We start from the raw sequence: 25,168 nt of genomic DNA, 5'->3' as shown, positions 1-25,168 counted from the left end.
GCACGCCCCGCCGCTGCCGCCGCCGCCGCTCCCGCCCGCCGAGCCGCGCCGAGCCGGGCCGGCCCTGTGCATTGTGGTCCGTCGGCGGGGGGCGAACATGGCCGAGAAGCAGAAGCACGACGGGCGGGTGAAGATCGGCCACTACGTGCTGGGAGACACGCTGGGGGTCGGCACCTTCGGCAAAGTCAAGAGCTGAGTACCGCGGCCGCGGGGAGGGGGCCGGGCTCGCCGGGCTGCGCCCCCCCGCCGCCTTCCCCCCACCCCCCCGCCCGCTAACGCGGGCCTCCGCGCCGGGCATCGCCTCCGCTCGGCGGCTCCCCCGCCGCGGGGCGGCCGCGCAGCATCCCCGGGGGGCGGCGGGGTCCGGCGGGGCGCCGCGGGGGGCGGGCGGTGCTCGGCTGGCGGAGCCCGGCGCCTCCCCGGTGGGGACGGGGTGGGAGGCGCCCCCTTCTCGGGGTTGGCGGGGGACAGGGCTGAGGGGGGTCGCGGGTAGCTGGTGGGAGATGCAGACCTCGCCTTTCGGTAGCAGGGCGGCGTGGTGCCGTTGCCTGCTGCAGCCCACGGCGCCGGTGCTCCGAGCAGGACCCACCAAAACTTTCCTCCCGAACTAGGAGGAAGGTGGCGGGAAGGCTGGACAGCAAACCAGGCATCCTTCCCCCTCTGTGCCGGGGCCGTGGTCCCTGCTGCCCCTTCCTTCCTAGAGGGATGGCAAGTGCTTCCTAGAGTGAAGAACCGGGAGCAAAAGGGGTTTTTTTCCGCTGCCCCTCTGTACATCGCCCTGGGGAGCAGAGCAGCCTTCCCGGCGGCCTGGGAAGCGGCTCCCGGGGGGCTGAGACCTGCAGCAGGCAGGGATGGAGGGGTCGGCTCAGGCTTGGGCTATACACAGGGATTCCTCTGTCATTCATGCCGGAGTAGTCAACTGGCGTTTTCAAGGCACCAGCTTTGCTTTACCTGACTGTCAGATTTCCGAATATTTGTCTTTCCTTTTCCTGTGATTTCTGCCATTATATGCAAATTTTATTTTTTAATCAAGACATTTAAAAAAAAAACACACACAACAAAATTTATTGTCTAAGCAAAATGGATAGCTGTGATTCTTGGTTGGAAATAGGTTCAGCTGAAGCCAGCAGAGCAGCTGTCCCGCTCAGTGTGTCCCTGCCCCTCCGGGAGGTTACCCGCAGTGCTGTGGCTGGTCAAAGGGGTGATGTGCCCATGCTCAGCGACTGGAGTTTTAAAATAAACTAAAATTGACAGCAGGGGAAAGAAACCACCGCAACCACTGGAGCTAAATCCACCTGTGACCATTAATCAGGCCCCTAAGAATATATTGCTGTGTTTAATCCCAAACCACAAATTTACTGAGTAAAGAATTATCTGAATAAATACTTCTAACAGTAAGGACCATTTAAATCACTCGCATATATCAGCAGACCTCAAAAAGTGCTCCAAAGGTAATTTTTTTTCTTGTGGACCAAATTAAGCCTGCCAACAATAGCCTTTTTTCCTTAACTACCTACCAGGAGTAGTGAGCACAAATACCCCCCACCCCACATATGACCTGACTTTGGTAAAACCTGACAGTCTCCAAAGAAACATTAAAAATAACATGAAAGATTTCCTAGCTCAAAATCCTTTATGGGTAAGTAGTACCCTTTATATATTTTTTTCCCTTAACATTTTGCCTACAACTGACAGGTGAAATTTCGACTTGAACTTGGAAACTGACATGAAGAAACTAGATCTCCTATTTAGACAGCATTATAGTATTTTAATCAAATGAGCATTAGAAAAGCCTGTATTCACCCTATTTAGCAAGAAACATGACAGAAGTGAAAAGATTTTGGCCTGATTGGTTCAGGCTTTCTATATGTTGTGTATAATAATTGCTTTTTCACTAAGAAGGCCAGTGCCATCAGTGACATTTCTTGTTGCTGATGTGTTTTTTTCAGACTCTGCTTTGCACAAGACCTTGTAAGAGGCACTTTTTTGTGCCTTACTCCTCAAAGAAATCATAAATTACAAATTTTAAGGATTACAATTATTAAGGAAATAAAAAAATGGTAATGAAAGGGAAGGATTTAGTGATGATGGGGTACTAACCAGAGCTTGGATTTGTGGCTGGAGCTGAACAGTCACTTTGAGCCATCAGAAACCAGAGATATGACAGAAAAAGTCCCTGCCGACCTGTTGGGATGTTTGTTCTGGCTCAGCACTGCCTGGGTCATCAGTGAACTGATCCACCTAAAAACTAGCTAAACGCTGCAAGAGATGGTTAGTTTTAAGGCCATTCAGTTCCTTGATCTTGCTTATAGCAAGACTGTACAAGGCATGGAGGGGAGCAAATAGGTTGGGAGATGAGAGCAGGATTTTGGTGATAATACTGAAATTCCAGCTGGAAATGGTGATTAAAATGCAGCACCTTTTTACAAGAGAGGAACGTGGCAGGAGTTAACATGGTGGATGTGAATGTGGTAGATGGATAGGAGGTCTCATGCCAAGGGTCAACATTACTACACAGGATTTTGCCAAATACAGGGAGAGCTGGTGATAGTTATTTTCTGTGTCCTCCAGGTCAAAGATAAGATTAATCTGCAGAAAATAGAACTGTGGAAATGATCTTGGATTTTGAGTTTAGTGAAGCAATGAAGGAAGGAGGTGGCATCTCCTCCACTGGTGGTTGGTAAGAACAGATTAGACAAATTGCTGCTATGTTTGTCCTGGGCACATCCCACCTTGCGGGTCCCCAAAGAGTTCTCCTGCGACCGCAGCCCTCGCACAACAAGGTTCATGGTGGTTGCAGCTTGGAGAGCTTAAATCAAAATCCAGCAGAATAACACAAATATTTTTCCATGTGGTGCCACACACGACATCCCTGGTGGCCACTTGGTGGTTTCTTATCCAACGCTTGTTGGCCACCAAGATGATCAATTTGTGGTCCCTCAAGGACCGGCAGTGCTTGGGTTATGTTTATGTTGGTTATGATGGCATCTCCATGGGCTCGAGTTGGGGTTAGATCCCGTTTTCCCAGGCACTGTAGCATTGCCGCTGAAGGACAAACCTTGCATTGGAGGGAAGATAAACTAGAGGAGACTGAATAGATGAAGGAAAGGGAAAGAAAGGATGATGTAACATATGAACAAGTGGCACTGGGGCAGAATTAATACAGCGTTGCTAAATATATGCTTTGGATGGATTTCATTTGTAACTTTGGGCTAAGATAAGGGCTGGCACAGCTGATACGAAAAGAGTTTTCTCACCCCTCCCTAAACTTTTACATTCTCCTGAAGCATTTGCAAAAATGTTAACTGCTTGTGCTACCTGAGCTGCATCAAACATGCACCCAGAGGTAGGCTTTGTTAGTACCTGCTGTAAAAAAACATGCCGTCAAGGGGTTTTAATGATTATCTCAGCTTATGGTAGGATAAACACTATTCCTCCTTATTTTTTCTCTTATAAAAATAACTAAATTAGAAGGGTCCTGTTTCAGAAACTAATTCTATTATATCTCCTCTCTTCTTTCCTTAATAGCATCTGATGCTGAAGCATTCTCATGCCCAGGCAGTCACACATGCAAGCAGATGGGGTAGCAGCTAAGGACACTCACACCATGTCCCGTTTGGTGCCGTTTTTTGGAGTTTAGGGTCAGCGTTACCACCTAACCCTCATGGCTGGGGTGTTTTGTGCAATGCTGCTCCTCATCTCAGTGTCGAGTCAGTCTCCTCTGCTCGCCCCAACAGAGCCCTGGTTGCTGGTTTTAAGCTGTGGTGGAGCTCATCTGAGTATTTGTCACTGAAAGACAAGACATATACTCAAATCCCCTTTCTAATACTGCCACTCAGCCCTCCCTTCTTCCTCTGCGCTTTTGATCCAAGGAGGTAGTGAGAGGGAAGGAGAAGGCTTCCTCACCACCGCTTGAGACCACGATTGCCCATCCTTGGGGAGAGGAGAGGACAAACCCATTAGAGACAAGGTGCATAAGCATCCCCTTCCATGCCTGTGGGAGGCATGGGACCTGCCACTGCTCCTCATCCTGGGGCTGGATCATCCCACCAACATGCTCCAGCACATGGGGTCAGAGACAGCGACTCTGTGAACAGGGGGAAGGTTGTCCTTACTGCCCCATGTCAAAATTCCTGCATCTGCAGCCGGAGAGACCTGAAAGGCTTAAAAGGCTCCCACCACATAGCAAATTATATTCTCTCTTTGTCTCTATCTCTCAAGGCGTTCGAGTAGGCTTAACAAGCCACTGGGGACTGAAACAATAATATCTCTGTATCTAATGCTTACTGTAAGCAAAAGATGGATTACAAAATAGACTGTTTATTTTTAATTATTAATGTGTTTGAGCTAGCAAACCTTTTGCAGAGTTACACATTGTTTCTCATGGATGGAAAGGAGATGAACTATTCGGCAATGGTATTAAAAACAATAATTTTTCATTCCAGGCATGGCTATTTTTTTTTTCCAAATGTATAATAAACATTTTTCAAAGCACGTACTGGGGTAAAGCCAGAAAGGGTTTGTCTTGAAACGAAGGATGGCAGAAATCAGGGTTTTCTTCCCAGTTCAGTGATAAACCATTTTGCTTTGCTGTTCCTCAGTTTCCCAACTAATGGCTTAGTGCATTGTAATTCTTTAATGGAGCTGAATAAATCAAGGGCAGTTTCCAAAGTACAGCTTCTCATGCTCCCAGGAAAGAGAGAGCAGAGGTATCGCAGTGCCATTGTTGACCAAATCAAATGCTGCTGGTAAAAGACCTGATCTCAAAGATGTCTGCTGAAGTTCTTACTCCTCTGTCACCCCTTCCTCAGCCACCTCGGTGTAACATATGCCACACATATACCACGACAACCTTGGCAAAGAGAGATCAGTGCCCTTTATAAGACTACTATTGGCACAACTTGGGGACAATTCCTTGCAGTGACCAGAGAGGCTGTACCCCAGCCCCCTCACAAGCCCCAGTAAAGCTCGACCATGCTTTTGCATCCCTTGCACATGCACTGCTTTGCAGAGTCTTGCTCCAGTAGAGCCTCCCCAGCATGGGGCAGGCCCAACGCTGCCCTGCTCTTCTCTCCCCAAGGATGCACCAGGGAAAATGCCTCCTCGGACTATTTACAGCGCTCTCCTTGCATCGCACAAGAGGAATTATCTGCCTCCTCCAGCCCTCAGCTAATCCCTAAATATACTGCAAAGCTTAGTTTATTTTCATTTCGTCTAGTAGTTTTAAGTATTGCAAGGAATAAAATGGACATGCAAAGTAGTGCTTTAATTTTCAAGGGCAGTAAAGTGTTTTATTTTTAGGATGCTCTTATTGAGGAAAGAATCTCTGGCAGGTCTTATCTGGTGGCTAATAATAGTGACCTCGTGTGCCCTGAGCCATGCCGGCGCTGCCCCCCTGCCCTTCTCATGCTGTCTGCTTATGCCGTTTGCTTCTGATCAGCTCATTAAAGCCTCCAAAATTACGGCGTCTAATAATGTAATAACAAGGTTTGCTCATAATTATTAACTCCTTGCACTCTATGTTATTACTGGAAGGGTAATGTTCATAATTATAGAGCACAGATATTTACTGTAAGCAAGTTTTCTGTGCAGTCTTTAGAAAACCATCCATATGTCACCATTTTTAATATCACATCAGAAAATACTGAGAAGGGGTAGCTCATGGCCAGAGAACCCTTTTAGATATAAACATCCAATTGACAGTTTTCAAGCAGTTTCTGCTGTTGACTTCAATATAAATCTTGCTTCCTAGGAGCTTTTTATTTTTTGTATAGTCTGTTTATTGATAGCAAATGGATCAAATGCTGAATTCGTTTCACATTATTGTTGTTAGTGCAATTACCCCAGTGACAGTGGTGCTAATCCCAGTTTGTGGTTACTGTTTGTCCCTGTACACAGGAGATAAGCATCAGCATCTCAATGCACTAAGCGCGTATTATAAAAACCCATACTGAAGTTTGTATCTTTTCTAAACCCAGAATTTGGTCTTGCAGTAGAGCAGTGTTCCTGCAGCTTGTCATCAAACCAAGAAGCACGCTTGAGAAAGTATAAATAGGAATTCATTTTAGTAATGCAAATCCCACAGTCCTATTTTGGGCAGGGAAAATCCCTGTATAATTTTTTTAAAAGAAGTGTGATGGTCTAGTTTTAAGACTGGGTTTATTAGGGATTTAATCAACCAGTGTGTTACGGTGGAGATTCTCCTCTGCCATTGAAATATATCTGTTTCTGATTGATCTAGCTTTTACATGCTATAAATCCTTGCAAATTGGCTTTGGATATGACCTCCTCCAATAACTCACTCTGTTTTATTTACTTGAGTGTTTTTTGCAGATAAGTCCCCTCTCTTCTGTCTTCCATGTATCTATGGGGAAAACAATAAAGTGAAGAGACAAATACCAAGTCTAAAATATTTCACCCCCTCATCTTTTGTTTTTTTTCCCTTCAAGCATTGCTTTTTGCTTATAAATCACAGTGTTCTAAATTGCTTGTATGAATCTTGCTACACTGTTTAGTGACTTTGCAATGCTTTCTAATAGTTGGCGAACACCAGCTGACGGGGCACAAAGTAGCAGTAAAAATACTCAACAGACAGAAAATACGCAGCCTGGATGTGGTTGGGAAGATCAAACGAGAAATTCAAAACCTTAAGCTCTTCCGGCACCCTCATATTATCAAACTGTAAGTACAGTTTCTGCTATGTGTTCAGCTTACTCCTCCATCTGCAAAGACTTCATATACACAGTTGAAAGGGTTTCAGGAGATGGCTTGGAGTAGTAAAAAATGTTATGTGCGTGGTCAAGTTTTTGCATGTTAGAGCAAACACTGCTTTTTGAGAGTCTCCCACTAACTTACGGAGTTGATACATGAAATGGTGGAGGATGTTTCTTCCATTGGGAGTCTGGGTTTCTGTAACAGCCAACAGACTGATGTCCCTGCATCAAGTTTTGCTCAGCTAAACCTGTCCAAGCTGCCCTCTCTTCCATGCAGAGGCTGTTATAAAGGTGCGTAGAGAGAGTCTGGGTTTTCCTGCACTGGGATGCTATTAGGAGTTTTTGTGATGACCCTTTTTTGGCCTTGTGTCTCCAGACTTGAAGCTGCTGAAAATTGTGCCTCAGGAATTGTAGCACGGTCAGGCTCACAGAGTGAAGCCTTGGCCTGAAGTCAATCGGATTTACGTTTTAATGGCCTGATTATCCAGAGCTTAAAGGAACATTTTTTTAAAATTTATTATTCAGACATAAGTTTTCAAAGTTGCCACTCTGATGAACCTGAATTTAAGTTGTAAATCAGCACCTGCACTCCAGCCTCTGGGATTCCTTCTCAATCCCCAGTTTGTGCAGCCAGTCCACATTAATGAGGCACTCGATAATATCTTTGGCATTTCTATAAAAGAAAGCGTTGAATGGTAACTGCAAGGATAAGTTGACATTTAGGTCAGCCTTAAAACTGGCATGAGATATAGCAAATACCTGGGACTTAGAGGCAAGGGAAAACAAATTCTCTCTACAGTTAAATAACTAACCATGCAGCAACTGTTGACTTTAGAGTAACTTCACAGTTCCATGGATTTATTGGAGAACAGATTGGTATTATTTCACAAAAAAGCCAGCAAGAGCCCTCAGCTGTGCATCCAGCGTCCTGCAACTTAAGTCCTGTTCACACAGTTGCCTAAAATTTAACCCAGTTTAACAATATCCATGTTCTATGGTGCGTACTGCAATCATGAAATACAATGATAAAGAAAAGAGGTGAGGAGGAGACGACAGTACATAAACCTCCTCTTTCAATAGCTTTTTACATATACGTAAAAGAAATAGTGGGGCACTTAACAATAACTTAGATGTCTGCCTCCAAAGCACTTCAGAAAAATTAAGTTGATCCTGTTGATTTTTATGGGACTATCACCCGTTCACTTGCTGATCTCTGAAAATTGTTTGAAATCTGTTTGTTTCAAACTACAACCCACAGAAATTCAGCTGTAAATAAAAAAGGCAAACAACAACATGTCTGAAATAAAACAGAGGGGGGTCTCAGCTGGTACTGCTATGAATTCCTGTAGCTTCATTGTCCTCAGTTGATCACTGGCCGTTTGTACCAGCTGGGACACTGAAATGCCTTTGCCGTGCTCAGGGATCATTTTGAATGAAAATGGAGAATAAATTTGTGAGTCAAGGGTGATACTCTTTTTTTTCTTTTTCTCCATTCTAGGATACAGAGGGATTTAATATTTGAAAAATAGCTGTGATCTTTTGGGGTGCTCATCTTTGTTTCTATACCTTTCCAAAAGAAGCTCCCTCTAGTGTCTAGAGTTCTTCTTTATCTCCTTTATCCTTGATATGAGGGAAACCAAATATACCCCCTCCCTGCCCCCAGCTCACAAAGCCTTCACTTCTAAACCTCTTCTTGCAGATCTTAGCCAAAATGGAAATTTGAAAGTCAGGACAGTCCTAAATGGGATGGGATTGTCTGGCAGAGATTTCAGAGGATTATTTCAAAGCTTGAAGAAAAACCATAGGTCTATAAAAGAGATCCTTTCATACACAAGTGAAAGATTATACTTGAAATAAGAGATGGCTTTGCAGAAAGCAATTATAAATGCAAGATCCAAACAAATATTTATTTTAAGGGTTGATATGAAACTAATAATCTGTTTAAAAGCCTTTCCCTCTTCTTCTTAATTATTTTTTTTCTAAATCCACTTGTGTTTTTGAAGGTACCAGGTCATCAGCACACCGACGGACTTCTTCATGGTCATGGAATACGTATCTGGCGGTGAATTATTTGATTACATCTGTAAGCATGGACGTGTAAGTGCCAGTACTGTGTCAGCCCAAAGACTTGTGTGGGAAGAGGATGGTGTTCAGAAGCAAAACAACTGCTAAAGGGAATGCGGTTAAAGTTAAGGCCCAAAATAGAAGTTGCTTCACGGCAGTCCCATCTAGAGCGTCTCGTACCTGGCTTGCACAAAAGTTGCATGCGATTTTTTGCAACGTTCTGTGATGTATTTAGATATGCAAACCAAAATATCCAAGGCAACGTGTTGCTTAGTACAAATATTTGGAAAACTAGCATATTTTTGTAATTTTTAGCTATGGGTTGCCTGTCAAAACCCCCACGGTTCAGCAGCAGATTTACGTGTGTGCAGGGCACCAGAGGGGAAGAACACTTGGTGTGGTCTCCGTCGCAGTCATTTGCCTCCCCCTTGGCTCCATGTAAGGTTTTTTGAAGACTTTTTAAGGATGTGGCTTATCTGAACAACATTTTCAAATGCCAGTAATCCTGCTGGGTATAAATCACCTGAGGCATAGGTTGAGCCCATGAAATATGATACTATGGTTACAAAGAAAATCACTAGCGTCTGCCCTGTGGACATCCTTGTAGGCAGGGAGGAATTGCAGGGCAAGGAGATAAAAACAGGCTGAAGTGGACATCCAGAATAAGGCTTCAAGTGAAGGATCAGCCCATCATACGTTTCCTCTCTGTACTACAAAAATCAATACATTTACAATAAATTGGTTTAGATTAGTGCACTGGTCGATGGAGCTGACTCCATTTACTATTCTATGTACAGATCTGATTTCCAGCACATTTTGCCCATCTGGATCTTTTCAGTGACTAATTTGGATCCTTTCTGAACTTTTGCATTCAGAAACTGTAGGAAGTCATCAGTAAAAATAATCAGTCTCCTCATCCTTTTAAAGATAATTTCTCTAATATAGCTCATACAACTTTATAGCTAATATAGCTATATAGCCAATTAAAATCATCACAATATTCCACCTTTAGCTTTTTTTTCCAAAGCCATCTGTCTATGAGGAATTGCTCCTTTCAGCATTCTCTCTGGTGTTTTGTCCAGCCCCGATCTGTATGTCCTGTATAGCAGAACTGGTCCCATTGGGACAGCAGGCCATTGCCTCATAGGTGCTACCAATAAGTTCTTGATAGCGCAGCTAAATTTAGGTTTCTAATTTCATCCGTGGGCTATATCATTTGCAAACACTAGCACATTATAAAATGCAAGGGGGGAAATCTGCTTTATTTGCTACTTCTGGTCACAAGCATGCTGTGATTTTCTGTCTGCACCCTGGAACGTTTTGGCTCCTTGCTAAGTCAAACCTTCCCTTGCCAACTCTGCACGTAGACCAACCTTCAGGACTATTTCGCCTTGCATCCATAGGTTGAAGAGGCAGAAGCTCGACGCCTTTTCCAGCAGATTCTCTCCGCGGTGGATTACTGCCACAGACACATGGTTGTCCACCGAGACCTGAAACCAGAGAACGTGCTGCTGGATGCACACATGAATGCAAAGATAGCTGATTTTGGTATGTGACCCCAGCAGCATTCCAGAAATGCAGCCAGCTCCGAGGCGCTTGCTGGAGCGTGTCCGTGTAGCATGCCTTACAAAACCCAGAGCCTGTTTTCCTAACCACTAGCAGTTGCTTTACCTGAAAAGCCCACAGTTATAAACACCAGCCTTTTTGCAAAAGCAGGGATTACTTATTGTAGGCTGCTTCTGTACTGGCATTGAGAATGGAGCAGCAAAGTAATTTGCAAATCTTTGTTATGTTTTAGTATAATGACCTAATATAAAGATTTAGCTAATTTATGTTTAAGACAGACTCAATGCAATTAATTCCAGGGTGAGCTGGCTGCGTGTGTTCATTTTCATGTGTGTTCTCCATACGTTTGGCCATGTGCTCTTGGCCTCACTTCATTTTACAAATGAGCAGTAACAGGAGTCTTTAAGTGGCATTACCAATAGAAATCCATTGAAATAGCTGGGCTACTGGCTCAGCCCTGGTGACTCTTTTCTAGTAGTGATAAATCCTTTTGAAGACTTACAAATTTCACAACCCCACACAATTCCCATATAAAGTAAGTGCTCTGGGATGAATTATGTCTCTTTTCCTCTGTGCTAAAGAAAGAAAACTCTGGAATTTGCAGCTTAGAGAAGCAAAATTAGCCTGGAGTGAATATTCCTTGGTTGGATGTGGGGAAAAAAAAAAAAAAATTGCAAATCAGCTCAAATGAGTATCTAAATTATGTCAACAGTTCCCCTTCAAATTTCCCCCCGCACTTGCTATACCTCTCCTGTGTGCGACATGAAGTCCCCTGTGACTGGACCTTCACATCAAACATCAATATGTAGTAAACATCTTGTTTTTAGGCTTGTCCAACATGATGTCAGATGGCGAATTTCTACGCACCAGCTGTGGTTCCCCAAATTATGCAGCCCCTGAAGTCATCTCTGGAAGGTAGGACATTCCACTTCTAATCAGAGCCTATGTAAGCACATGGTCTTTCAGTTTGTTCTTGGGACTGGAAACAGCTTTGCACATCTAGTAAAAGCAGCTGAAACCTTCCAGCCTATATTTTATGTTTGGGTGAATCTACTGGCAAAAATCTGAGTTTTCTTGGTTATTACATTTCTCAATAGCTGTAATAGCAAACCATGTTTTGCTAAAGATGTTTACTTTGGAGGAATTGTTAATAGCAGATGTTGACAGTTTATATTGCTAATTAAAGAGAGTGAAAATTACTCTTTGGATGCAAATACTGAGGTTTCAGATGGAAAGGCTTTTCCAGGCCACCCTCTTCTCTCCTGCCCACCTATAATATAATACAACACATTGTTAATAAGGAAAACCATTCAGGAAGAATCAGGAAGATCTTTAATCACTTCCCTACACTGTTGAACTCTTGTATTGAAAGTACTTGTCTTCTCCTTCCTTAAGCTAGGGGTTTTTTTGTGACAGTAGGTTCAACCATCATAACTTTTTTTTGAATTGATGAAATGAATTGACAAACCTCCAGTGTGGTTGCATCTCTCAGTGTGCAACATCTGTACAACACATGGCATGTTTTATGAGGGCATGTAGTGATTGGACAAGGGCTAATGGCTTTAAACTGAAAGAGGGTAGATTTAGATTAGATAGGAAGAAATTCTTCACTGTGAGGGTGGTGAGGCACTGGAGCATGTTGCCCAGAGAAGTTGTGGATGCCCCATCCCTGGAAGTGTTCAAGGCCAGGCTGGATGGGCCTTTGAGCAACCTGGTCTAGTGGAAGGTGTCCCTGCGCATGGCAGGGGAGTTGGAACTAGATGATCTTTAAGGTCCCTTCCAACCCAAACCATTCTATGATTCTATGTTGAACGCACTCTGCAAGGTTGAATTGGACTTTGCCATGTTGATAAAGAAATGTTACCTCCTATATTTTGCTGTCAAGAACCTAAGTTACCTAGAACGTACTTACTTCCCTAACTCTCTCTATAATAGCATAACAAGGATTGCAAATACAGATTTTCAAATTTTTACTCCTCTGTATGGTCCTTCAAACTGCCCATCTCCACATTAGCTGCCCCATATTTTTGAATCACCCTTTACATGAGCATTAGTTTCCCTAATCCAACATATTTTTGCCTATAACTGTAGCTTTTAAATACAATATTTTGTTCAAAGTGTCTTAGCTGTGATTATGATTATTTTATCCCTGTTTACACCAGTGCAAGTGTTGGCAGAGTATCCTAGGAATTAGATCAGCATCCAAAAACCCTGTTGTGACTACAGCTCTACGTGCGAAAGCAAGTAAATCTTCATTGTCAAGAGGGAGACAAAGCCAGAAACTCTACTGTGATTAAAAAAAAAAAAATTAGTATTATTTACATGGCCTTTTCAATAAAGGCCAGAAGTACATTTTTTTTCAGTTCATATAGGAGACAAGGCACATGGTAGATTACCAAGTCCCTGCCGTCCCAGTATGCAAAGCCTGATTGTTTGAAGGATACAGGCAATACAACTTACTAACATGAAAAGTAAGAAAAAAAACCAAAAACAAACCTATATGTTGCACTTTTTCACCAGCTACTGCTGCAGCCCTCCCACATCAGTACCGCTTACAGTAGCAGTGAGCTTGATTTTTATACCCCTGAATTATATGCCAAGCTGCCCTCTTCTCAAAGCTATAGCAGTGCACGAGAGCTGCGTTTGTGGGGAAGAGGCATGATCTGCTGTTCCTGCAGCAGGGTGAATGCCTTGCCAGTGGGTGTGCGGGGCAGGGGTGAACTGGTTCCTGCTCCTGCTACCTTTGCTGGGTAGAGCACAAAAGCAGTAGAGTGTGACAACTCAGGTCATAAAAGTGCATCTCATTTGCACTTAAAAGTCCAATCAACTGGTCAGGCAATGTGGTTATCAGCAAAACAAGTCAGGCTTCCTATCTGTTGGAATCGGGCACGGAGGCAAGACCAAGGGGGCATCTAGCTAATTGTCCCCATTTCCAAAATGACTTTGCTGCTGTCCCTGGCCTCAGCAGGGAAAGTCTCACTCTTGGACGAGCAAAGCCAGTGTTTGGGTGGTGTTCAGAGAATGACTGCATGCATGATCGGTGCTTTTTGTACACCAGTGTGTCTTCAGTGGTGCTTTTCAGGAGGAGCAAGTGCAGGATGATGAGGTTTCATGCAGAGACTTCTGTATTTCTATTTCAACCTCTGTATTTTGGTAGGATTTTAGAGCCCGAGGGTAAACACTGCCTCCCAAAATCTCTGAGAAAGCATCAGTTGTAGTAAAAAGAGATAAACAAATTGAGCAAGCAAGCAGCAGGAGAACCTGTATATTTGGGGTGTCCTGACTTGGTGATGCCAGGGAGCACATTAGCAGCTTGTCGGAAGCGGGAGCGCTTGCATACCAGCACGCAAACTTCAACTGAAAATAAACAGAGATATAGTATCTGTTGCTGTTTAATCTGTCTCGTTGAATGAACAGAAATTGCTGGCTGAGCCCTTGGGGCAAATGAGCAAACAACCTGGCAGAGCTCTTGGAAATGTGGGGTTTGGCTTTTTGGAGGGTCTGGCAGAGGCAGGGATGTACACGGCCATCCAGAGGAGCATGGGCAGCCAGCACCAGCTCTGCCATGTCATTTCCCCTCGCCCCTGAGGGATTTTGGCTTAGGCAGGTTTGGCTGGGGCATCTGTGTGAGCAGCCCGGGGTTGGGCTGCAGCTCTGGCCCCGATAGAGCTGGCAGCAGGTCCCCAGCTCACCCAGTGGGACCTGCACCCTAACTAAGGAGAAGAGGACGGGGGATGACACCTTTCTCCTGCCCTTACCTTTGTGCAGGCTGTATGCTGGCCCGGAGGTGGACATCTGGAGCTGCGGCGTTATCCTCTATGCCCTTCTCTGCGGCACTCTGCCTTTCGATGATGAACATGTCCCCACCCTCTTCAAGAAGATCCGGGGAGGTGTGTTTTACATCCCCGAATACCTCAATCGCTCTGTTGCCACTCTCCTCATGCACATGCTGCAGGTTGACCCCCTCAAGCGAGCAACCATCAAGGACATCAGGTCAGCCCAGGGGAATGGGGTGGGCTGGCTGTGTTCAGGGGGCTCTGGTGTAGCGGTGTCAGAGGATGGTGGCTGTCCTGGGGGTCACCTGCTGGCAGGTGGGCAGGGTGGTTTACAGGAGTGGTCAGGTAATCCAGCTGGTTTTTGTCCCACGTGATTCAAGGAGCACTCCTGCACCCTTCTGTGCTGATGGAGAGGTGGGTGCTGCCGGCTGGCTGTGGGTGATGATGAACAGGGTGATGATTTTATATACATCATGTATATATATAAAATGCTATTTTACTGCATTATAAAATAGCCTGAAAAATCTCTTAATAGTGCTTAGCAAAACCAGCTATATCATGCAGTTAAAGAACTTAATATCCACCAGCCATTTTTCATTACTTTATTTCAAGACCACCTCCCTCTGGGTACCAGTTCAGAATAAGAGGGTCATCATTGTACTTAGTGTCTATCCAATAAAAAAGGAGAAGAAACACAAGAATTACTAACTTAATCCGTAAATATTGGATATAGTTTAAAATGTGAGCAAATGGTTCATCTTTAAATGCAGCGTAGTTTTCCTGTTTAGTCAACGAGTGCAGTGCCCATGAACCTTTTATCTGCACGCATCACTGTGGAAGTGCAAGGTAAAGGGAACAATTGGGCTCTTAGCAGATATTTGTCCCTGCAGAGATCAGTAAAAGTTCATAGCTGGTAGCAGGACTTCAAAATTCTCACAATCATCATCTGAGCCATTTTAGAAACATTTTGTAAAACTGGAGCCTGATATGCATTTTATGAAATTTATAGTAATTTCACATCTAGCTGGTGTGAAATTTATAGTAATAGCACATCTAGCTGGTGTGCTAAGCATATACGTACATAAACGTTACTGGGAGTTTCAGGAGTTCTCAGGTTTTTTAATGCATTTGCAACGCATGGCCTTAATTTTACCCTTCAGGTAAAACCAAGTAAAATGCCTTTTTTACTTCTTAAGTCCTTACGACTAGAGGATTTAATTACACGTTAGAGCAGCAACACATGGGGCAAGATTACAGCTGTTATGCAGAACTTATAGACAAGCCTCTCAGGTGGCATTTAGCCACTTAATTATCATTGACTTCATTGTAAAGTAGTGGGAATCAGGTACCTGGATAGCTTTGATGCTCTGTATCTCCATCAGACCCATAGTAACCAAAAGCATGAGCATCTCCTAAGTGCTGAGGTCTTTTACTTCCAAGCCAAGGGAGCAAGCATCCATGCTTGCAAAGTGTCATCGCTGTTGCAATACTGGGAGGACCGTGCAGGGCTGGCTTGAGCTCCCCAATCGGCAGCTGAGGATTAGTCTTAGCTAGACCAAGCGAGGGACTGGTAGCAGTGGTTGCCCCAGCTTGCCTTGCACAGAGCTCACAGCGGCTCCTCTCTGTCTTTCCTCAGGGAACACGAGTGGTTTAAGGAGGAGCTGCCCAGTTACCTGTTCCCAGAGGACCCTTCTTATGATGCCACTGTCATCGATGATGACGCGGTTCGTGAAGTTTGTGAAAAGTTTGAATGCACGGAGTCAGAGGTGATGAACAGCCTGTACAGCGGTGACCCTCAGGACCAGCTGGCGGTGGCTTACCACCTTGTCATTGACAACCGGAGGATCATGAACCAAGCCAGTGAGTTCTACCTTGCCTCCAGTCCCCCCACCGGCTCCTTCATGGATGACAGCGCCATGCACATCCCTCCCGGGGTGAAGCCACATCCCGAGCGGATGCCACCATTGATAGCGGACAGCCCCAAAGCACGATGTCCTTTGGACGCTCTCAATACAACGAAGCCAAAGCCCCTGACTGTCAAAAAGGCCAAGTGGCACCTGGGAATCCGAAGCCAGAGCAAACCCTATGACATTATGGCCGAGGTGTACCGCGCTATGAAACAGCTGGACTTCGAGTGGAAGGTAGGGAGTGCTGTCGCTTTGTGGTGGTTTTCAAGGGTCTTTTTCTCATGAGCTGAATTGCTCAGGGAGATTAATAAGTATGGTTACAGCCTCGCCTGTTTCCAAATAAATGCCCACACCTTGCGATCGTCCCTGTTTTTTCTCATTAATACAAACACATTGAATTAAGATGCTAGCTGTGGTTCAATATCTGGGGTGTTTATGGCGTGAAACAAGAGTTTTCTTTCTGAATGCTCTAAGCCTCTGACTGGAAAGATGATTCTGCCTCGTTTAGCTGTGGGGATAAGAGGAGCTGGTCACATTTCTAATTTTAGTGGCTAATTCCTTGCAAGGTCATCTCGAGTGCTCCTGAGCAAAGTAACTCTCATTATTTCTGCTTGAGTCCTAGCAGTCGTATGTGCTGAAGTGGCATGATGTGGCATCTTCTTAAAAGATGCACAGGTGAGGGGCAGGGGGGCGTTGGGGGCAGGAGTTTGTACCATTGATGTGGTGGCATTTTTCCTCGATGGAGATAGAGTGGTGGTCGTGGACGAGATGTGCTTTCAGACACTTACTGCTTCCCCGGTTTAGGGCTCAGCTTCTTGAAGCTTGATTTAAACCCAGATGACATTTTAGTTGACAGTACTCACTTCAGATATTTCTTCAGAGCTACACAGCATTTCTTTTTCAAAGTCCAGTTAATAAATCCCTAAGTTAGCCGTTAATATTTTCTGCTGAGCCTGATTCCCTAAATCTTGGTGCAGTCGCTGATGTGAGCTCTCCTGACTCATGGCCTTTCGCAGCAGCCTCGTGTGAGCATCGGGAGCAAGGTAAGGAGAATTTCAGCCCAGATCTTCATCACCAGAGGAGATAGATAGCCTCCTCGCTCCAGGTCCCAGGGGTTGTACAGTGTGAATGTCACTGTGCCACTTCTTCAAAGCCTCCTATCTCCTCCTTATTTTTGATAATATTACATATTTAAAGCGAAGTAGTGCCCAGAAACCTGATTTCACTGCACCAGCCAGGAGATGGACTGTCTCCAGATTCATATGCCTACACCAGCCAGACATTTCTTAGCTGCATGGTTTTACAGAGCGTGAACAAACCTGATGTATTTCTGGTACAGCTTCACAAACCAAGTCAGCCCAACGTCTTCACGTAGGCAGTGGAGCTTATTTTGTATGAGGAGGTTTCACAATAGTCTTTCCCACCCTAAGAATAACTTCAGATGTGACTCTTCATCAAAATAGCTTTCCCATCCATGCAATTGCTTTGTAAATATAGCACAGAGAAAAGATCTCATTGCAGCAGATTGTGGGGTGGGAAGCGGCAAGAGAAAATAGACAGCTCAAGGCTGATTCACAAACACTGAATTTAGCTGCGCTGATGGGAGAGGTTACTCTCCCCAGCTGCCCAGCCTGCCATGGTTTCACGGGCATGGTCCTCGTATGCGGGTCCACGAGTGGCCATTGCTGCTGGTGAGGGAGGAGCAAACATCAGTTTGGTGCCTGGCAGACAGCTAACTGCAGCTTCATCTGCTAGCAGCTGGTGAATCAGAGCCCTAAGAAGCATTTTTTAAAGATAAGAGGAAATAGGATATGAAGCCGTTCGCTTAATTTTATAGGCGTTACTCTTTCTAGAAACTATGTTTTTCTGAGAAGATGTCTTGCTAGTAGTTAGAAAAAAATAAGGAAAGAAATGTTCTTGCTACCTTGAATCTTACTCCTGAAAGCAAGTTTACTGTTGCAGGTGGTGAACTCCTACCATCTCAGAGTGCGCCGCAAGAATCCGGTGACGGGCAATTACGTGAAGATGAGCCTGCAGCTCTACCAGGTTGACAACCGCAGCTATCTCTTGGACTTCAAAAGCATCGATGGTAAGCGGGAAATGGTGCGACACGAGATGTAAAACACATAAAATGACAAGTTTAGAAGTTTAAAGAAAAATTTTAAATCATTCTTTGCATTTCAAAATGCTTATGCAGTTGTTTCAAGTCAGAAAAAGCCCTTTTAATCCATTTGTCTCCTCTACTGTTTCTAGTTCCTTACCAAACATGCATTGCGGATGCTAACCTAACTAATGCCGCTCTTTCTTTTTTGTTGTTTATATTCAAGATGATGTGATGGAGCAGAGGTCTGGCTCATCTACGCCACAGCGCTCCTGCTCTGCTGCCGGCTTGCACCGCCCAAGGCTGAGCATCGATGCCGCTGCAGCTGCCGAGTGCCAGTCGCTGATGGGCTCTCTGAGCGGCTCCTTTGTCGGCAGCATCCCCTCGGTGACGCCGCGCCTGGGGAGCCACACCATGGACTTCTTTGAGATGTGTGCCAGCCTGATCATGGCCCTGGCTCGCTGACAGGCGGCACTGAGGCACCGGTCCCTCTACACACGGTATTGCACTGTGAGGATCTGGTCCAACTTGTCCGTTCCTTGTTTCTTCTGCTTTGTTCCTCCTCCTCCACCCCTCACCACTCCATAGCCTGCGACACGGAGCCAATTCCAGACCCAAAACAGTGCCCCTCTAACAAGGCATTGAGGAAATTAGGAATAACTTTATTTCACTCGCTATACCGTGGTGAAATGTATCCAATACCCGTTTTTTCCTCGTGAACCGAATGGGAAATGTTAGCATGGCTGTAAAGTAGCAAATGTATCACTGAGTTTTTGGGAAACACCTCCCCCCTGGTTCATCCTAAGTTAACAGAGCCATGGCCAAGCTTTCTGCAATGTAGGTAGCATGCAGTGAGGTTGATGTTGTATCCCCTTTGCTGTGCAGAGCAAGGGCAGGATGGGCTGAGCCAGGTCAGAGGGGTCAACCAGGAGCTACATGAAACGGAGCAGTGGGGTAATGAAGTAGCTCTGCGGCGTTCGCACCCGGGTGCTGGTGTGGCTGCCGGCCTCTGGTAGCACTTTCCTCCTAAAACTAGCAGCTGCTTAGACTCTTCTGCACTAGTGCAATATGCCATCCCTCCTCTCTGTTTTTTTTCCCCTGCCATGTGAGGGTGAGGGAAGGTGGGATGTGCAAAGGTCCTGTTGCAAACGTGCCATGGGAAAGCTTCCACACGTCAAGTCTTTGCAGAGGAGTGTCCCATAAGGTGCTTTATTTCCTCCTTCTGAGAGCCCCAGACAGCACTGACCTGCTCACCACATTCAAAGGTGAAGGCTGTTTGCCTTTTTTCCAGCCCTTAATCATCACCCCCTCCAACCCACTCACCCTCCCCTACCTCACCACCAGCTCCAGGGGCCACATCCCAAGCAGGATTCGGATGAGCCACCAACGGAGGGCAGGGTGCTGATGAGCCACCCAAAAAGCTGGTGCTTCACCCGCACTTTGGCCAAGGAGGGAACATCACTGCTGGGTGAGAGCCAGCAGCATTGCATGGCTCCGCAGCATTTACCTCTCACCTTTCCCGTAGGAAGCCTTCACCCGTTGTCAGCACCCTAAAATCGCTGCCAAATCTGCCTTCCCTGCCTTCCCTGCTCTCAGCTTTGCGCCGCTGGAGACTCACTTTTCATGCCAAAGGGCTCTCCCGTCCTGCTGCTGCTCACTGGACTGTGACCTTCACCACTCCGCTGATAAGGCAGGGATATCTCAATTCAGAGTTTTACTGTTTCTTTACTACTGGCTATCTGAAGGATAGATTTTATTTTTTAAGACGAACTGCGGGGATTTTTAAGGTTAAATTCTTGTTATTCAAGGGTAAACTCTAAAACATGTGTGACTTCTTTGTTTAAAAGAATTATTATTTTTGATTACATAGGCTTAATCTAATGGGCAGCATTGGCATCTGCTTGGCTTCACTATGGTATTTAATCCATTTACTTGATTGCAAAGGAACTTAATAGTCTAATCAGTCAAAGAACAAATGCTTTATGAAAACTTTGCCAAAAAAATCCTGGGTGGTTTTTTTTTTTCTTGTTTTCTTTTTTTTGTTTTGCTTTGTTTTAAGAAACAAAGCAAAGGAGAACTTAAGCAATGTTGCTGGTCCCAGGTATGCGGTCATTCAACTTTAAAAAAAAAAAAAATCCATCTTTTTGATAGCTTCTTACAAACCATCGAGGTTTTTTGCTAGGGTTTTTGTACAGTTGCACTTTAATTTATACTTTCTGCAAGTTTCTATGAGAAGCGAGGGAGAGAATGACACATTAAGCCTTTTATACTAATCATTTTAGGTAACGAAGACAAATATGGGATATTTTTGCCATCTACTGGCGGTTAAGTGGACATTTTCAGCTTGAAGTCCCTTTTTTTAAAAAACACAAAATTGCCTTACTTTTGTTGCAGATTACGCTTGGATTCTCACTAACGTGACTTTACAGCTCCAATTTTTTCCAGAAGCCGCACAAAGTAGAAAGCTTCCAAAAAAAATCAGTTTTGCTGTTAAGTTCTCCTACACTAAATCCAGCGCAGCAGTGGTTGGATTATAAACCCGGCAGCAGAACAATTTTGTTTTTAAAAGAAACACTGGAAATATTTGTAGTGCTCCTAGGTTTTATAATGAGCTTTTTATTATATTGTCATTATTAAATAAATACTCTGGGGTGGAGGATGGCTTTGGTGCTGTGCCTGGTGGCTATCGGATGATGCGCATCTCCAGTGCTGTCGTGTGAGCGGGTCATACCTGGCGAGGATGGAGAATCCAGACTCCTGCATGCAAAAAACCTCACCCTAGAGCCAAAGCTGAGTGGCAGCCAGCTCTTTCGGATCAGCACTGAGACGCAAGCAAACGCTGAGCAAACAGCCCTAAATGGTTTTGGGTGCTGGAGATAAGCCCCTTTGGAAAGGAACAGGAGAGGGCAGCTGAGTGGCCATAGGGACAGACATTAATTTCCATCCAGGAAACCGTTAGGAGTGTCCATACCCCCGCCATGAAATGTATTTGAAATGTAAAAGGCTGTTTCAATCATCACTCACAACTGAGCATCTTGCCAAGTCGCTTGTCCTGGAAACACCCGTAGCCCACTTGATAACAGGCTGGTGCAATAGTTACAGTCTGTGGTTCAGAAGTATGTAGATGTACAGATGTCTTGCCTTAAAATGACACTTGTCCTCTGGGATTTCCTACCCAGCAGAACTAATAGTATTAAACAACAGCAAATGCCCTCGGGAGGAAATATTTGCTTCCTGGAGGCAGGTGGGACTTCTAGGTGGTAGGATAAGCCCTTCTGGCACTTGCCATCTTCTCGGACCCATGCAAACATTAACTCATGTATGGATCTGCAAAGCCAGTCCTGCCTAGAAGGCAATAGAGTGTCTCAGCTTTCCATATGGAGAGAAACAAAGAGATGAAGCAACTTTCCTGCTCAATGTCAGCAGAGGCAATGGAGTGAGTAGGACTGATGGAAGTACTTCCTCGATGAACATGTCAGATAAAACTGTCTCTTACAGCCTTACCCAAATCCATGCTGCATTTTGAAATATTCATTTGTTTTTTTTAATTTATTTTACCTTCAAATAAGCTCTTTTCTGGTTCCCAGCTGCAAAGAAGCTGCTGAACTCCAGTTACGTTTTCCAGAGGGAAAGTTTAACTTTTAACACAGTCACACTGTGGTCAGGTTTTTTGAGTTATGCTGGTACATGCAGGAGCATCAGGAAAAGCAGGGTAGACATATTTGAACTACAGAAACTTGAATTACTCCAAGTGCAATTCTTCAGAAGCTACTGGACAGCTGTGCTTTGCAAGCCACCAACTCACCCAAACTTTGCTTCAGCCCAAGGGGGAGAGAGACAAAATGCAAAGGATTGAGTTCAGTTAGGCTCCAGCATTAACCTCCAGCTCCTGGATGAGTTAATTCAGAAATAGCTTGTACTATACTAGTTGGCAAATATATATATGTATATATTATATATGCATACATATATATATATAAAAAGTGTAGGTAGCATCCCTGTCATTGGCCTCAGTTTTGTTGCCCAGCGGGGTAGGTGTATGCCCTGGACGCCTGCCATCACGCACACTTATCCCGGCATGCAAGAGGACCTGAAGAAAAGGGATGATATTTTTATACCCTTTTCTAGGTAAACCCCAGGAGTAGCTTAACTGACCCTGTCGGACCCAGCATGGTCTCATCCAGGGAAGGGAGGAGAGGAGGCCTCAGGAGCCACAAGCATCCTGCCCTCCCACCCTCCGTGGCTGAAGCCCTGGTGCCAGCAGGGTTTGGGGCCGTCTTATTTTCAGGAGTCAGAGCTGAGCAGGCGAAGGCAGCGGGATTTTTTTTCTCTTAACAGGTCAGAAATGCATCTTCAGCGTGTGCGTCCAATTTTGCATTTCATAAGGTGTGTAGAAGCACAGGGGTATGGGCAGTGTTGTAAAAAATGAAGCAACTGGTTAGCATCTGTTGTATATACATTTTTGTGTGTGATTATAATGCCATTCATATTGGAATACATGAAGTTCAAACAAAATAACCATTCTGTCTACTCCTTTTCATTTTACTGCTCTTTATCATCAGTCATCTTGTCTGCAGCCATATGGAAGGAAGAGAGACCTACGCGCAGGACATGAAATTGTGCCTTCGACGTACATTAGGACTGCTGAAGTCACAGCTTTATTTCACAAGGTGCACAAATCCCCCAGTTTATGCAGAATCCCACCGGTGAGACATGCAGGCCATGTTTCTAAATACTTGAAGTACCATTTGTTGTGCAATTATTTGGCTTCACCCTTTTATTAGCTGAGAGGAGAGGGGGAAGAAGAATCGCACATCCATCCATTTGGATGAGCCAAACAAATCCCCGCTCCAGCTCCTGCAATATTTTACTGGAAAGTTTTAGGATCCGTTTTTGTTTCAGGTATATGATGTAGCTACTGGAGTCCCCTTTCTTAAGGTCTTACTTTGGTATGGGCTTTCTATTTAGTGCTTTGCTTTGGCTTCCTTAGCCCTTCCCTTATATATTCCTTTTCATCATTCACTTATAAAAAAGCAACAGCTTCCTGTAATTCTGAATTTCCAGTCTGCCTCTTGGACGTGGAGTTAACAATTCATTCAGAGGTACCTCACTCCCGTGCCTGAGAGATGAACTGGTTTTCACAGTTCCCACACATTATACCTGTTAACAAACACTGGCTTTTGCAGAGAGTAAACCTAGTATTACATGTATTCGATGCACATATCTTTGCTTGTTTTGGTCATCAAAATTAGGAGAACTGGATGGTAAATCAGAGCTCTAGCTGCAAAGCATAAGTACACTTTTGGTGTTACAAAAAAGTCTGTCTCCAACAAAAGCCTTGAAATTCCTGCTGAAGCTGCCTTAATTTAAAAATCAAAGTTTATTTGTAAGACTCATCTCTACGTTTTTTTTTTTTTTCAAGTTTTGAAATAGTTTATTTATCCTCATCTCACAAAGCTGTGAAGTAGATACTGTAGACATGGTAATATTTATTCTTGTTGCTGAAAGCATGTTCATGTGTTCTGTATCATGTTATATTCACGTGTTTTGTACCTCAATGCATTTGTTTTTTTTTATTTTAAAGCACAAAGCAAAACTGAATCCCAGGACAGCTGTAGTGTTTGTGGCCCAGCATCTTTGGGCAGACAAACCTCAGCTTTATGAGAGAGATGAACTGGACTAGTCCATTGCAATTTTTTGTTCATACTATAAGGAGTATTTATGATTTATGATACTACGTATTTATTATTTTTTTGGTTAAGATAATGAACTTTAAAAAGCTCTGAGTATAAGCATCCCTTCAACCATATCATTAACATGAAGCTCAGAAAAAAATCCTGAGCTCTATAAATACTCCATCCTTCGTATTTTCTGTTTTGTCAACTGATGGACTGGCGAAGGTTTTGTTTTCAAATTAATTGCTTTAGTACTTTCTGGGGCTAGCTGTTGTGGAAGGGCACAGAGCCTAGGTTCAGTTTTGTCCTTTGTGCAAGTAACTGTGTATCAGATAGATAATCACAACGAAGCCTTTTACCTTCCATTTATGGTGTGGAAAGTGTTTCTCGGCACTGCATGTGATAGCTGTCTCCATGGTTGACATTTGCACTTTAATAAACTCAGAGATGAAAAGAGATGAGAGCAACAAATCCTTAAAACCTACTTATTGCACAGTCCCTTTTTGCAGGCTGGGGTTGGCTGGTAGAATTTCCCTCTGGAGATGCTCCCAGCACATCCTGGCTGCGGGGCCATGGATGCTCCCAGGGCTTGGGGTGGCGAAGGGGCAGGGAGGGGAATTAAAATATATACATGAATAACAGAAACAGCTTCCCCAACCCAAAATACATGCCAGGAGCCAGGCCCCAACGTTTTCTTGTGTATTAATGTGCATCCAGCAGAGCTGATGGACCTGTGCTGACTCAGATCTTGACTCCTTATGCAAAAGCATGGAGAGAAGGATTTTAAAAACTGTGCAAAAATAACCTTTCATTGAAGGAAAGGCACTTGTGGGGGGAATTGGGGACTTAGTTCATATACCTGTGATGCAGAAGGATGTAAATCCAGTTAAAGCACACAGCTGCAGTGAGTGGTCCGGTTTCATCCCTGTCCACAGTGTCCCTTTTACACTATTTATGTGGTACAGAATTGGCTTCTAAGACATTTCAGTTCTCCCTCAGATTCAGCAAATCAGAACGGTTATCATGATGATCTCCATTTTGAGAAGGAACAGGCTTTAAAATTCACATGAGAATTACTTCAAGTTTTGGTGTGTTTAGGATGTACCAGCATGGCTATTGTTATGGTTTAACCCCAGCCAGCAACTAAGCACTACACAGCCGCTCGCTCACTCCACCCCAATGGGACGGGGGAGAGAATCGGAAGAGTAAAAGTGAGAAAACTCATGGGTTGAGATGAAGACAGTTTAATAAGTAGTTTTAAAGGCACACGTGCAAGCAAAGCAAAACAAGGAATTTATTCACTGCTTCCCATCAGCAGGCAGGTGTTCAGCCATCACCAAGAAAGCAGGGCTTCATCACACATAAT

General features: G+C 44.5%; 1 protein-coding gene across 4 annotated transcripts; it reads left to right on the top strand.

The window, feature by feature from the left end:
• On the top strand, positions 1-24,258 carry PRKAA2 (protein kinase AMP-activated catalytic subunit alpha 2). 4 transcript variants are annotated; one of them, XM_087731412.1, is made up of 10 exons: positions 1-191; positions 6,540-6,681; positions 8,717-8,810; positions 10,181-10,325; positions 11,171-11,258; positions 14,112-14,336; positions 15,756-16,260; positions 17,989-18,115; positions 18,354-18,627; positions 22,690-24,258. In XM_087731412.1, the coding sequence occupies exons 1-9, from the start codon at positions 98-100 to the stop codon at positions 18,590-18,592; spliced, it is 1,659 nt and encodes a 552-aa protein (XP_087587538.1). In that variant the 5' UTR covers positions 1-97; the 3' UTR covers positions 18,593-18,627; positions 22,690-24,258. The 4 variants fall into 4 exon arrangements, with proteins under 4 accessions (XP_087587538.1, XP_087587540.1, XP_087587537.1 ...); XM_087731414.1 differs by having other exon boundaries at positions 1-166; positions 18,354-24,258; XM_087731411.1 differs by having other exon boundaries at positions 18,354-24,258.
• Positions 24,259-25,168: the final 910 nt, after the last annotated feature.

The sequence above is a fragment of the Nipponia nippon genome, unplaced genomic scaffold (genome assembly GCF_047370975.1).
Source record: "Nipponia nippon isolate SJK-2023a ecotype South Korea unplaced genomic scaffold, ASM4737097v1 scaffold_5, whole genome shotgun sequence".
Classification (NCBI taxonomy): Eukaryota; Metazoa; Chordata; class Aves; order Pelecaniformes; family Threskiornithidae; genus Nipponia; species Nipponia nippon.
Note: the sequence above shows the minus strand (reverse complement) of the source record. Positions and strands in the feature narration are given on the sequence as shown.

What these genes read in the sequence shown, in the direction of transcription:
- PRKAA2 (XM_087731412.1), top strand. Translation starts at nt 98, where the DNA reads ATGGCCGAGAAGCAGAAGCACGACGGGCGGGTGAAGATCGGCCACTAC. An exon ending in TGCAAAGATAGCTGATTTTG is followed by an intron (nt 10,326 to 11,170) that starts GTATGTGACCCC and finishes TCTTGTTTTTAG; the next exon opens with GCTTGTCCAACATGATGTCA. An exon ending in AGCTGGACTTCGAGTGGAAG is followed by an intron (nt 16,261 to 17,988) that starts GTAGGGAGTGCT and finishes TTACTGTTGCAG; the next exon opens with GTGGTGAACTCCTACCATCT.